The following is a 12,136-nucleotide window of genomic DNA, read 5'->3' as shown; positions in this document are numbered from 1 at the left end:
CGAGACCTGTCTGTTCGCTCCGCCTCTCCATCGAGTCCAAGCCGGACCGCCACCAGGTGAGAAATGGTCTCTCGATCCAGGCTCCACCGGTTCGCTGGCGACCCTGGCACGCGGGTCGAGGGCCAAAAAGCACGGCGGACCGGAGAGCGCCACAGGAAGCTGTTATTACTAGCGGTTCATATCATGTACGAAGTGCTGGATACGCTATCGCGCAGTCGGCTGCCTACCCTGTTCACGAGGACATGCCATGCTCGCCGTTGGCCCGTACCGAGCTCGCGCTCGTATCCTGATCCTTGAAACTTCCCCGGGGTGGCTCATTCAGATGCCGTGCCTCTTTACAAGTACCAGGGCCAGGGAGGAGAGCACGAGCTGGCAGCACAACACCGACGATCCTAGTTAGGCCTAGACACTCGCTGAAATGTGCAGTCATCTTGATAACAACGAAAAGACAGTCGCCAATGTTCGCCCCTGGCTGGCTGACTGGCTGGCTGTCTAGCTAGCTGGCTGGAAATCATGCGCGAGCACTAGATGTACACACATCCGTCGCCTGTCTACCTCGGCACTGCGGGTGACTACTAGTCAAAGTGCCTGACAAGCCTTGCAAGAGAAGCAAAGAGGCTACGTATGACCCCTGGCTCCAATGGACCCGCGGAACCGGGAACATTGATCTTGCAGCAGCAGCGTCTTGATCTTCCCCCCAAGCCAAACCCCATCGGGACGCAACCACCCAGCAGCAGCTTGGAAGACCAACCATCTTTCTATCTTTGCGGTATGTACTCGTAAGAGATGTCAAATAGCGGCGGCTGACGACGATATTAGGCACGGCTCTTTTTCTCCCACTTTGTCCGCGGCCAAATCTCCCGCCCCCCCTCCGCCACTCACTCTCGCACGCGGACGTTTGTGTGTTAGTTAAGCACGGGCAAGCTTTCCCATCGTTGACCCCCTCCCCTTCTGCGGGGCCACATCGCACCACGCCCATTTCCCTTGTTCCCTTTGCTGTCCACTCTGTCAGTGTTGGACCCTGCGGCGAGCGGCGGCGGTGACATGCTCCCACTCGCGGCCGGGGGGGGCAGTGCGGGAACGAAGGCGGCGCGGGTAGGCCTGTCCGTCAACTTTGCCCCTCTCCCCCCACCCCCCGTCAGCCCGGTAATAGCAGGTACCTAGCTGGTGAGGTGGTAAGTTGTTGGTGAGAGTGGTGACGCAGTGACGGAGTGACGACGACGACCCAGCCGCTCGGATTCCACAAGACAAAAGCAAAAGGCAAGCAGGCACGCAAGCGAGCAATATTGCCCAACAGCAATACCTTCTCACGGACACCAACCAAATAGCATTCATTCCCATGTAGTTCCCATGATCTGCGAGGGCCTGCAAGCGCGTGCCACCACCGCGCCCATCACGCTCCGAGTGACGACCTAGCGACTACCACTGGCTATCCGCTTCCCGTCCCTCCATCCCACGACAGCGCCGCATAAAGAAGCAAACAAGGCGAATGAATGAACCCCCCCCCCCCCCCCCTCCATCGCGCGCCTCGGCCGAAAGACCTGGATTCAGCTTTTTCGCGCACCGTGGTTTCCCGCATCGACGTTTATTTTTCTTTTCTCTTTTTTTTGGGGGGGGGCAGCATCAATTTGCCATTCCCTGTTCTCTTTTCCCCCCGCGCGCGCGTCCATCTACCTTGATCCTGGGTTTGCCTGCCCCGGGGCGGGCGCTCCTAGGGGACCACCACCGTTCGTCTCGACTGTGCATGACACTCGTCGTCGTCACACCAGCTGGCCCCCTTCACCGGACGCTAAACTGGACCGAACAGAAAATTTTCTTCTCGACGAAGCAGAAGAAACCTTTTTTCATGCGAGAGGCCTGGCTGGCCTCTTCGGTCCAAACCGGGTGGCCGCTTAGCCATTGGACAATGATGGGAAATTTCTATTCCCTCCGCCGTTTCCTCTGGCGCCTATCACGCTCACCAGGCCCTGCTTGACTCGACGACACCCCGGTCCGCTCTCAGAAAATGGCATGGTGATGATGTTGCGGCCGGCACCGCGCAAAGTCCGCCGCCGACCGACGAGGAGAATGAGAGGCATTGCAAATTTTTCACAATCGATGTCCCCTGCGAGCGCACAGTCTGCTCATCTGCGGATCGGTCACCTTTGTGATATCGTAGCCCGCCGATCAGCATCACGCCCGCCGAGTACTCCGTAGATGCCGTCGACCAACGGGATGATGTTTCACCGATTTTCAATTGTCGCTTGCTACCGTGCATCTACGCATGGACGAACCACAAGGCGGGCATGGCGTGGTTCGGCAGGCCAAAGGGCCGGCCCAAGTCAAGAGGTTGGTCGCGTAACAAGTAGGTAGATGTAGGTCCTGCACCACCAGCCCGCCGAGCATGCCGTCTCGATCGCCTGCTCTTGCACTGGTGACGCGCGGCCATCGTCGCCCTTCTCCCTTCCCTTACACTTCTTCGTTCTCCCAATCCTTTTCCGCAAACATGGGCTCCTTCCGGACGCCCGTGACTTCCAGTTTCTCCAGAAACTCTGGGGGCACGCTCGGGATGTATTTCCGCTCGCGCTCCCGGTTCATCCCCCCAAAGCCGGCCCCGTACGACACCAGCATGTCCGTCACCGATGGCAAGGTGAAAGGCAGCATGAGCGCCGGGTCCAGCAGCAGATGCTCCGGCGCATCGTCGTCTTCCTCGTCAGACGCATCGTTGCCGTTGGGGTTTGGCGTGCTCTGCACGCTGCCGGGACCGTCCAGCGCACCGCCGTTGTGCTTGCCCCGGACAGGCGTTGCGGGCGTGCTGTCCTGTCCCGTCTTGGGCAGCGGTGACGCCGCTCTGCTCCGGCGCCGTTCGCGCTTGAGGGCCGCCTCCTTTTGTATGGCCACCAAGTACTTCATGGCGCTCTTCGGCAGGCCCTTCTCTCCGACCTCCGGCCGGTAGTGAGTGGCCGCGTGGATGAGCTGCTGCGGTGTCAGTCGCTTGAGTTGCTGAAGCGTTCCCACCAACGCCTCGAGGTCGTCTGCGGCGAGAGACGAGAAGCATTGCAGCCACTGGAGGAGTTGAATGGCTGGTGCCAGGTGCCTCCTGGCGGCGTCCGTCGTATTCTCTCCCGAAGACTTCGTTTCTCCTCCTTCGTAGTGCTCGGCCTGTCTGTTATTCGTCCGAGCCCAGTCCTCTAGGATGGAAATGTTCATGCGGATCTGCATCGCCTTTGTCCGTGCGAGGTACTTTCGGTTGGACATGATCCTGTTGAAAAGCTCCGCCCCGATCCAGTAGAGCAGTTGTGAGATGATCTGTGCGGTGATGACCGAATGGACGTCGTAAAGATCCAAGACGAACAGCGTCGAGGAGAGGAGCGACGTCACGTTCCGCGGGGCTGGCTTCGCTCGCTGCTTCGGCGAGGGCGGCCGGAAGCGCTTCTCGAGGGGCTCCTCCTTGACAGTGGCCTTTCGCTTGAACAGCTTCCACTCGTTCTGAAAGGTGATGTCTTCGAAGCCGGGTATTGTCTCGTGATCCAGCATCGCCGCGTCGAGCACCTTGTCCAGGCGCCTCTCGGCGTCTCGGACAATCAGGATGAAGATCTCGTTGATGAGCTCGGCGAGATGTGCTTGGAACTCGCTCGTGGCTTCGACCAGCCCGGCATCCTTCTTGAGGTAATGCAGGAGCAGCGTCGCGTTGGATATCCAGAACGCCAATATGGTCATGTCCCACTGACACCTTTCCACGACCTCGTTGATGAGGTCCATGGCCGTGACGAGCAGTCGCTCCAGAAGCTCCGGGCTGGAATGGTAATGGGCGTACCGAGCACTGAGGAAGATCATGTTTGCGGGGACTGGCTTCTGTGACGGCGACCTTTGTGGCGTCATCTTGGTGATGATGATGTCGAGTATCCGATCGAGTTCGTGTTCTTGAAAGACAAACATTTGATCGTGGAGACAACGGCTCCAATCAAATTCTTGCTGCTCTTCCTCAAACTCATCGGCAGGCTTGGAAAGATCGTCAGCAACTTGCGCCGAACGGGAGCGGCGCACACCCACCTCTGGCTGGTCATCCATCCCCACGTTGCCCAGGTCGACCTCGAGGTCCCTAGCGCTCTCCATCATCAGCCGTCGGCGCATCTCATTCTCCGCCATCTCCTCTTCGAACCGGTCCTGCGAGAAGCCAGGACTGTAAAAGTCGTCGGTCACGCCTGCGTTTCCGATGTTGTAGCCATTGTCGTGCAGGTAATACGACATTTCGCTGTCCGGCGGAACAAAGTCAAACGCCGTTCGCCCCGATGAAGTCTTTTGATCCGACGACGCATTGTTGTCTAGCAACAGCTTTGCGATGCCCTTGTGTCGGTTCGTCATGGCCCACATGAGGGCGGTCCATTGGTTTCGGTCCTGCTTATTGACATCGACGCCGGCCTCGATCAGGGCCTGAACCACGGCCTCGTGCCCCTACGATTTTCGATTAGCATGACCAGCGCACCGCGACGCGTGACTCGAATCGACTCACGAAGCAGCTGGCATATATCAGCGGCGGCGTGCCGTCCTCGTCTGGGGCGTTGACGTCGACAAACTCCTTGGCGCTGCCCGTCAGCAGGCTCTTGACTTTTTGGACGTCGCCGTTGCTGGCCGCCATGGTCAGCGCCCGGTGCAGCAAGTCTTTCTTTTCCGCCTCGGTCAGCTTCTCGTCGTCGACGACTGCCTGCTCATCCTCGTAGCCCTGGCCCGCTTGGTGAGCGGCGGCTTGGGCCTGCAGCATCTCCATGAGCCGGGCATCGCTGTCGGTGGGGCCCTTGGCAACGTCGCGATCGTAATCGGCATCGTTGAGGGAGAGATTGCCAAAGTTGAGCGGCTTCGCCAGGGCGGGCGTCGTCAGGAACTGGGATTGACCTGCAGCGGGAGTAAGCCGGGGAAGTTGCGCGTCGCCGCGTCGCCCGCCACGGGGCGCCGGGAGCTCGGGGGACGAGGGCACCGACCTTGCCAGCCATCGTACATTTCCGTCTCGCGCACATAATCCTCAACCGGAGCGTGCCGCCGGTCATCTAGAGACGTGGGAAGGTTGGTAGGGATGGCGCGGGGCTTGTGCTCGCCATTGTCGCTGCCCGCGTCCCCGATATCCATGATGGTGGAAGGAGGGGCACAGCCAGGCTCTGGGGGATCATGGGAGCCGCGGCTGCCCTTGATTGCGGTGAGACCGCAGAGGCGCTGTGGTGCGGGAGCGCGAAGAAGGGGCCGTCTGGGGCCGCGGACTCATCTAGCTCTCTCGCGAGGGAGGCAGCGCCGTTGACGGAGCGGTCGTTCGGGGGCGTGGGATGTGGTTCTGGGAGGAGGAAGCACGCGGGTCGGGCCACCAGCGGTGGATGTGCATAAGGCAAGGCAAGGCCAGGCGAGGTAAGGTAAGGTAAGGCAAGGTGTTGTGGCGGAGGTGGAGGTACAGGGGCTGTACGCGTTGAGCCCCGCATGGTGGAAGTCACCAGCGACGTCGTCATTTGCGCTGTGGCGCCGGGCAAGAACGTTGGTCCGTGCTCCCAGCTCGGCCAGCTGGCGGGGCTGCGCTGGTGAAGGTACCCGTGTGGCGCGGGGGATGTCTCAGAACGCCAGGTACCGCCAGCAACGGACGCGAATTGGGGGCTTGGCCGGGCACTGCTTGCGGCCTCCCGTTTATTACAAGAGGTACCTAGTAGCTGACGTCGTCACTGGCCAAATTGAAGCTTTGAAGCTTTCCCAGGGTACCAGCAGCAGGACTCCATCCGCCCAGCATTATACGATTTTAAGATGACTCTTCCTCGCCACAAACAAGAAGCATTTTCAACCCCGTCACTTTGGCACCATGATTTAGTTCTTTTGGTTAATTTTTTTTTTGTCATTTCATCTATCTCATCGCTTCATTCAATTTTCTTGCTAGAGTGTATAATGTACTTGTCACAGCATACAGGCGTCGCGTACAGTCGTCACGCAGGGCAGGGCAGCGAGGAGTGCAACTCACCCCTCCCCTTAAACGGCCCGCCTCCCAAAGGCCCGCAGCCGCTTGACGCCGCCGTCGGGAATCATGATGAGCTTGACGTGCGTAAAGGCAGTCTTGTCGGAGGCGCAGGCCAGCTCGTGCTCGGCGTCGGGCCCCATCTTGGTCGGGGCGACGACCTCCTGCCAGGCGGCGTCCTTGTCGCCGGGCTCGCCCTGGCCCTTCCATGACAGGGCCTGGATGGCCACCTTTTGCGGAAAGTTGCCCCTGTAGTGGGCCGTGTCAGCGACAAACTTGTGGACGTAGCCGGGGGCACCGAGCTTGATGATGGCCCAGTCGACGTGGTCCTTGCCGCGGGTGCGCTTCGTCTCCCAGCCGTCGCCCATGTCCTTGCCGCGGCCGGGCAGCAGGAGGTTGTCCTTTGTGCCGAAGTGCTGGTCGCTGCAGGAGACGGCGACGCCGCCGTTCTGGGCGGCGGCGAGGTCGAAGACGGCGTCCTTGTCGTCGGGGAAGACGGGGACGGCGTGGCCGAAGAGGCGGAAGCGGGCGATGCCGCCGTCCGGGTACATGTTGAGGCGGACGTGGGTGTACTGCTTGCCCGAGGGGCTGTCGAGCTTCCAGCCGAAGCGCTGCGAGGGTCCGCACTCCTCGACGCCGAGGATGGTCTCCCACTTGCCGCGGCCGCCCTGCCACGAGACGACCTCGTCGTCGTTGGCGCTGAAGCAGCCCTCGACGGAGACGGCGGGGGCGTAGTTGCCGGTGAAGAAGGCCGTGTCGATCTCGATGCCCTCGACGGTGCCCGAGGCGACGCCCAGGCGGATGACGACCCAGTCGAAGTCGGCGTTGTGGCGGCGCGTCTCCCAGCCGTCAAACCAGGCGCCTGTGAAGACCATCTTGCCGGGCTGGTGGATGGGGGCAGTGGGTGTCAGCAGGTTGGCCGCCTCGGCGAACCACTGGTCTGAGAAGGCGAGGACCTTACCGCCAAGTGCGGCCGAGACGAGGTCTACGTGCCGTCTCTGTTAGTACGTTGGGGGTAGACACAACTCGGTTTGGGAGCAGGCCGAACTCACCAATGCAACTTGAGCGGAACGTCTTGTCAATGTCGCCGGAGCTGACCGACGTCGTCTTGACATGGTCAAGCTTGTAGTCGAACTCGTCGGCGATGGAAGGCATTTTGGCGGGTGTTTGGCAGGCTTTGTGGAGGTGTGGTTGTATTGGACAGGTGTCAGGCGTCTGCGTCTCTGCTTTCTGAGTCGAGCGAATGGATGGTATGAGGTTGTCGTGAAAAGGTTCAACGGACGGGAGGCCCGCCCTTTTTGAAGCCGGTGCCCATCGGCCACTTCCGACGCGGCCTCTCGGCCGGCGCCCGCTCAAAGCCGCGTTCCACGGGCGCCAAGTTGGGCGGCGATGGGGCAGGACGAGCAAAAGCGTCGACGCATGACCCGGCCGGGGCTGCGGTTGCCGCCTGGACGGCCTGGGGAGGGTCGCGCCGGGGCGAACCCATTACCTTATCATCACCTTATGGTTTATCTTTCCATCACCTTATAGTTTGGTCGCTGCCCCGCGCCGCATGTGATGTCCAGCCTGGGTCCTCGCTGTCGCCCCCTCTCTTACCTATTCCAGAGGGGCCCCAGGGGTGGAGGGGGAGCCCCGCCCCCACCGCCGCAGCCCACGGCCTCGGCGGCGGCCAGTGGCCCCCGCTCAAGGCCCGCCCGCGGACCTGGGCCATGTTCGGGGCGGCTACCCTGCACCGGAGAGAATCGGAGCCGTGTCTGCGGCCGCCCGGCCCCGGGGGACATTGATGCCGTGGTTGCTGTGCTGGAGCTCGCGTGGGGGTCTGTGTCGTTGTTGCGTCAGTTTGCGCTTGGCACTCGAACATCTCATTGCCGCCATTAAGTGTGCCAGATATCACTTGGGTTGGGGCAACTCATGGGCTCCTCGAGGGAGCCGTGTAAACAGTTGGTGACACTCGAAAGGCCGACGCAACGGCACAAGACGTGTGGAATCAATCACCGGCCGGCCACGGGTCATACAGCGTCTTCAAGTCTCACCAAGGCGGCGGCAGGCATCGTCCTCTGTCGAACCAGACCCCACATACTCGTACTCTGTGCACACACACACACACCCGCGTTCCACCAACAGACGAAGCCTCGCAACATGCTGCAGACAAGACAGCAACAACCAGCCGCAGCACAGGCAAGACGCGATCGCGAACCCCCGGTCGTCCTGTCCTTGACGTGATTGGGAGCCGTGATGGTGATATTTAGGCTGACACTGTGCAGGATGTGGGGTAACGCGGCCGGTAGCTTCGCCTCGGCCGGCCAGTCAAGCTGCCAGAAATGGTAAGCATCACAGTGCCGTCATCGACTTGCCCTTGTTTCAATCAAGCGCGAGCGCGCGCGCCTGGTGTGATGAGTTGAGGCGACCGACCCCTCAGCGATTGCCGAACCCCCGAGTTCAACGCGGACGACCTTTGCTCATCGCTTGCCTTGCGTCGTCTCATACGGTACGACTCGGCATCGAAGTGAAGCAGAAACACCGTCACAGCATTGCAGTGGTTGCTTGCTCACGAATATCAGCGACCTCAGCCGCCATCAATAGATTGAACCAGTATCGCTCTCATATCGTTTGCCATGGCGAGTGCCACAGGTATACCGGGTCGAACCCCGAACGGCCTCGAGGCAGATGGGTCGGCGACTACGCGAGAGACGGAGCCGCTCCTTGGACGGCCCGGTGATGCTGCGCAGCATGAGGGGGCAGCGTACTGGACGAACCTCACGTTGGGTATGGTGCCACGTCCCCATGATCCGCGCACTATCATGAGTTGATAGTTGCTAATGCGTGCGCGTACACTTTCAGGGACTGCCGTCCTCGCGCAGTTCGGCGCCTTCCTCCTCGTCGGCATCGTCTGGGCCTCCGTCTTCACCAGCCCCCTCATCCTCTTCTCCGGGCACCCGCTCGCCCAGTCCCTCGCCGTCTTCGTCTTCGTCCAGTCGGTGCTGTTCCTGCAGCCCACGCACACGGCCGCCCAGAAGCGCACCGGCCAGCGCGTCCACGCGTCCCTGAACCTCGTCGCCCTCGTGCTGCTCGTCTTTGGCGTCGTCATCGTCGAGTACAACAAGGTCGCCGGCGGGAACCCGCATTTCCACTCCGTGCACGCCTACTTTGGCGTCACCACGAGTATCCTGCTCATCCTGCAGTACTTTGTCGGCTTCACCATGTGGGCGACCCCGGGGCTGTATGGCGGCGAGGCCAAGGCCAGGACGCTGTGGAAGTGGCATCGCGTGTTTGCGTATGCCGTCATCTTGCCGCTGCTGCTGGTGACGGTCTTCTTCACCACCGACACGTCTTACAACTTGGGCGTCCTGAAGATGAAGTGGTGGGGCATCTTGATTGCGTTGGTATTGGTTGTCGCGGGCATCTATCCCCGAATTCCCCTGCACAAGATTCGCAACCAGAAGCAGAATGGGCCGCTGTCTTCTGCAGAGTAAGTTCTCAGAGTGAGTCCTCGGAGAGAGAAATGGTGTCGCTTTGGGAATGGGGAGGGAAGGAGAGGCTGGGTGGCTTCGCGCGAGTCTTCTTATGGACTCGAAGGCTATGGAAGTGTATGGTGAGCGTTCGTTGTATGGAGTTCTCTTTCATTGTTGATGCTGGTCGTCTAGATAGTGCCGGATACACGACTTGATGTCTGGAAACGCGGGTAGTCAAGTTTGGCGAGAATATAACGGATGAATTTGCTTTCAAGACTCGACTTTAATCCAAGGAATTGGTGCCAGGCTTGGTTCGTGACGAATCGACCTATGGGGACCGATACAGCGTTTCTATCTCAAGGTCAGAGAGCTTCCAGAACTACGCATTGGAAAGCCGAGGCTTTCATTTTCAAACGACGGCAAGGACAAGAAACGATGCGAAGTGCGCATTTGCTAGGCTCAACTGAAAGTTTGACTCATGGCGAGCAATGAATGACACGCCCTCCCTTCGCGTGGCAAGGTCCATCGTCCCTGTTCAGGCTCTCGAGTATACACCCTACCGAGCCGGCCGACATCACGGCGAGGACGCCGCAAATCCCAAGACGTGTTTCAAGGCATTGGCTAATTCATCTCCTAAGCTCTGCAACGCGCCTTGGAGTCAGGGTGAATGCAAGGGGGGCCAGCAATGGTTCGACAGGCCGGCCGAAAAGTCAAGGGGTCGAGAAGCGAGGCCGTTCCATGCATCGGATGGAGGGCAATAGCATTGACGACAGCAAGTATGAACCGACTATGGACTCTTCTCCTGACAAGGGATTCCAGACATGGAGGCCGTGAAAGTCTCTGTCTCCAATTGCCATCCTCGTCTCGTGCTGCCAAGGCGCACGCAAGGCGGTGCAAACACCACCGCGAATCCAACGCAACCGTGCAGTACAGGTCAGGCGACACTCTGCGATCACACATCAATCCTCGACATCTGCAACCCGCAACCCCGGATTCCAGTTCCAGCCCCCCCCTTTCCCTCCCGAATGGCCTGATGAATGCCACGACTCTTGAACGAGAAAGCCCCTCTGTCTGTCCGTCTGTTCTGTTGGCCTACACTGTTGGCTTCACGTTTTCGTTTCTCTCAACTTCCTTGACCCAACACTCTCTGCCGGTCAAGCCGTGTGACCTTTTTACAGCAGCCCAATCGAGCCCCCCCCCGCGCCTGGCGAGACGGCAAGCACGCATGGGTCTACACGGGCGTCTGGGCCCGGATCTACTGCAGCCGGGTCCGAATCCGTGAGGGTTGTTGTGTTTGTTTCTTGTCCAACGACGATGACGACGGCGCCGCCGACTTCCCGCGGCTGGCGCTGGCTGGCTGGCTGCCTGCCTGCCTGCCTGCTGGTCAGTCACTTAATCAGTCAGTCAGGTCTGTCGAGTAACGACTGGCTGGGAAGAGAGGAGGGAGGGAGCACGTCATGCCCTGTCACGTCATGGCATGGCATGGCACGGAGAATTCTGCCCGTTGTCGGGCGAGCCCCAAAACCGCGCACGCATCATGTACAACGTTGACGAAACGCCGCAATGGTATAGTGGTACAGTGCTACTGCCCGGGCTGGCAGCTTGCTTTCGCGGGACCCCGAACCCGGGGCGGAAAGCGGCAGATCGACGCCGGGGTCCAACCACGAAGTATGTATGCTGCTCGACAGGGCGGCTGGGCCGTAGTTACCAGCCATCTGTTCGCCGTGATGGGTTTTATCTGCACAAAGGCGCGCGGCGGACGGCCTACGACTCAACTTCACAGAGTGTTGCTGCTTGTTCAACCACATGCGGCTCGCTCGCATCGTCGTCCGTCCCGTCCAGCCCATGGACGGCCTCAATGCGTTTCTCCCTGCGACGCAAGCAAGCAAGCAAGGCAAGCAAGGCAAGCATCATGCTCTGCCGCTGCGAGCCGGCATGCCGTGCCACGTGTGCGCAGACTGCTTTGCCTGTCCTGTCCTGTCCTGTCCTCCCCCTCCGGATGAGAGCGGCGACAGCGACAGACAAATGCCCGCCTTCCAACCAGGGCGCACACGATCGAGCTGCTCCTATTATGTACATTGTACCACTCCCCGTCTCAGGGTTCGCAAGGCGTTCACAAGGCATACACTCACTCCCCCCTTGTCTGCTTTGGTCTCATTCGCGGGCAGCGCAGAGCCAGAACGCAGAGACGCAGGGCTGCCGACGAGACGTCGTGTAACGCGAGGTTCTGCACCGCGCCTCCGCCCCCCCCGTTCAGTGACAAGAAGTACCAGAAACGGGCACGAACTTGATTAAGTCTTCCGAGTACAGGGGGAAGCTGAGCTGACACGATACTGAAGCAAGGCAAGTACTGTACCGTAACGCGCGGCCTTGTATGTATTTGCGTGCCAAAAAAAAAAAAAAATCGAACTCTCTACTGGCGAGCTTGCGTGCCGTGCGTGCGTGCGTGCGTGCTACCTACGTACAGAGTACGTACGTACGTACGCACGAAACCTGGAACCTGGGGGCGGACGGGCGGGCGGATGGCGGAAACACATGGACTCTGCATGCATCTGTGGAGGGAAAGGGAAACAACCTAGGGAAACAAGGGGAGTCGGGCTATTATTTTCCTGCAACTCGCTCGCCCGCGCGCCCGCCCCCATCGTGCAGTACTCTCGTACGACATGTCATGCGCAAGTCTCAATGGAGAAGGGTTTTGAAACGCGGCAGTTCATTGTCATGC

General features: G+C 60.1%; 3 protein-coding genes across 3 annotated transcripts; 1 reads left to right on the top strand and 2 right to left on the bottom strand.

The window, feature by feature from the left end:
* Positions 1 to 2,448: 2,448 nt before the first annotated feature.
* Positions 2,449 to 5,103, bottom strand: PLICBS_008528 (uncharacterized protein; the record flags this gene model as incomplete). Its single annotated transcript, XM_018323942.2, has 4 exons — positions 2,449 to 3,981; positions 4,033 to 4,434; positions 4,493 to 4,872; positions 4,959 to 5,103. 4 exons carry the CDS (start codon positions 5,101 to 5,103, stop codon positions 2,449 to 2,451), a joined length of 2,460 nt encoding a protein of 819 aa, XP_018177121.2.
* Positions 5,104 to 5,976: 873 nt separating this feature from the next.
* Positions 5,977 to 7,117, bottom strand: PLICBS_008527 (allantoicase; the record flags this gene model as incomplete). Its single annotated transcript, XM_018323943.2, has 2 exons — positions 5,977 to 6,947; positions 7,015 to 7,117. The coding sequence occupies 2 exons, from the start codon at positions 7,115 to 7,117 to the stop codon at positions 5,977 to 5,979; spliced, it is 1,074 nt and encodes a 357-aa protein (XP_018177122.1).
* Positions 7,118 to 8,577: 1,460 nt separating this feature from the next.
* On the top strand, positions 8,578 to 9,435 carry PLICBS_008526 (uncharacterized protein; the record flags this gene model as incomplete). Its single annotated transcript, XM_065601403.1, has 2 exons — positions 8,578 to 8,728; positions 8,804 to 9,435. The coding sequence occupies 2 exons, from the start codon at positions 8,578 to 8,580 to the stop codon at positions 9,433 to 9,435; spliced, it is 783 nt and encodes a 260-aa protein (XP_065457475.1).
* Between the last annotated feature and the right edge of the window lie 2,701 nt (positions 9,436 to 12,136).

The sequence above is a fragment of the Purpureocillium lilacinum genome, assembly GCF_023168085.1.
Source record: "Purpureocillium lilacinum CBS 284.36 DNA, scaffold_6, whole genome shotgun sequence".
NCBI classification, from domain to species: domain Eukaryota; kingdom Fungi; phylum Ascomycota; class Sordariomycetes; order Hypocreales; family Ophiocordycipitaceae; genus Purpureocillium; species Purpureocillium lilacinum.
Note: the sequence above shows the minus strand (reverse complement) of the source record. Positions and strands in the feature narration are given on the sequence as shown.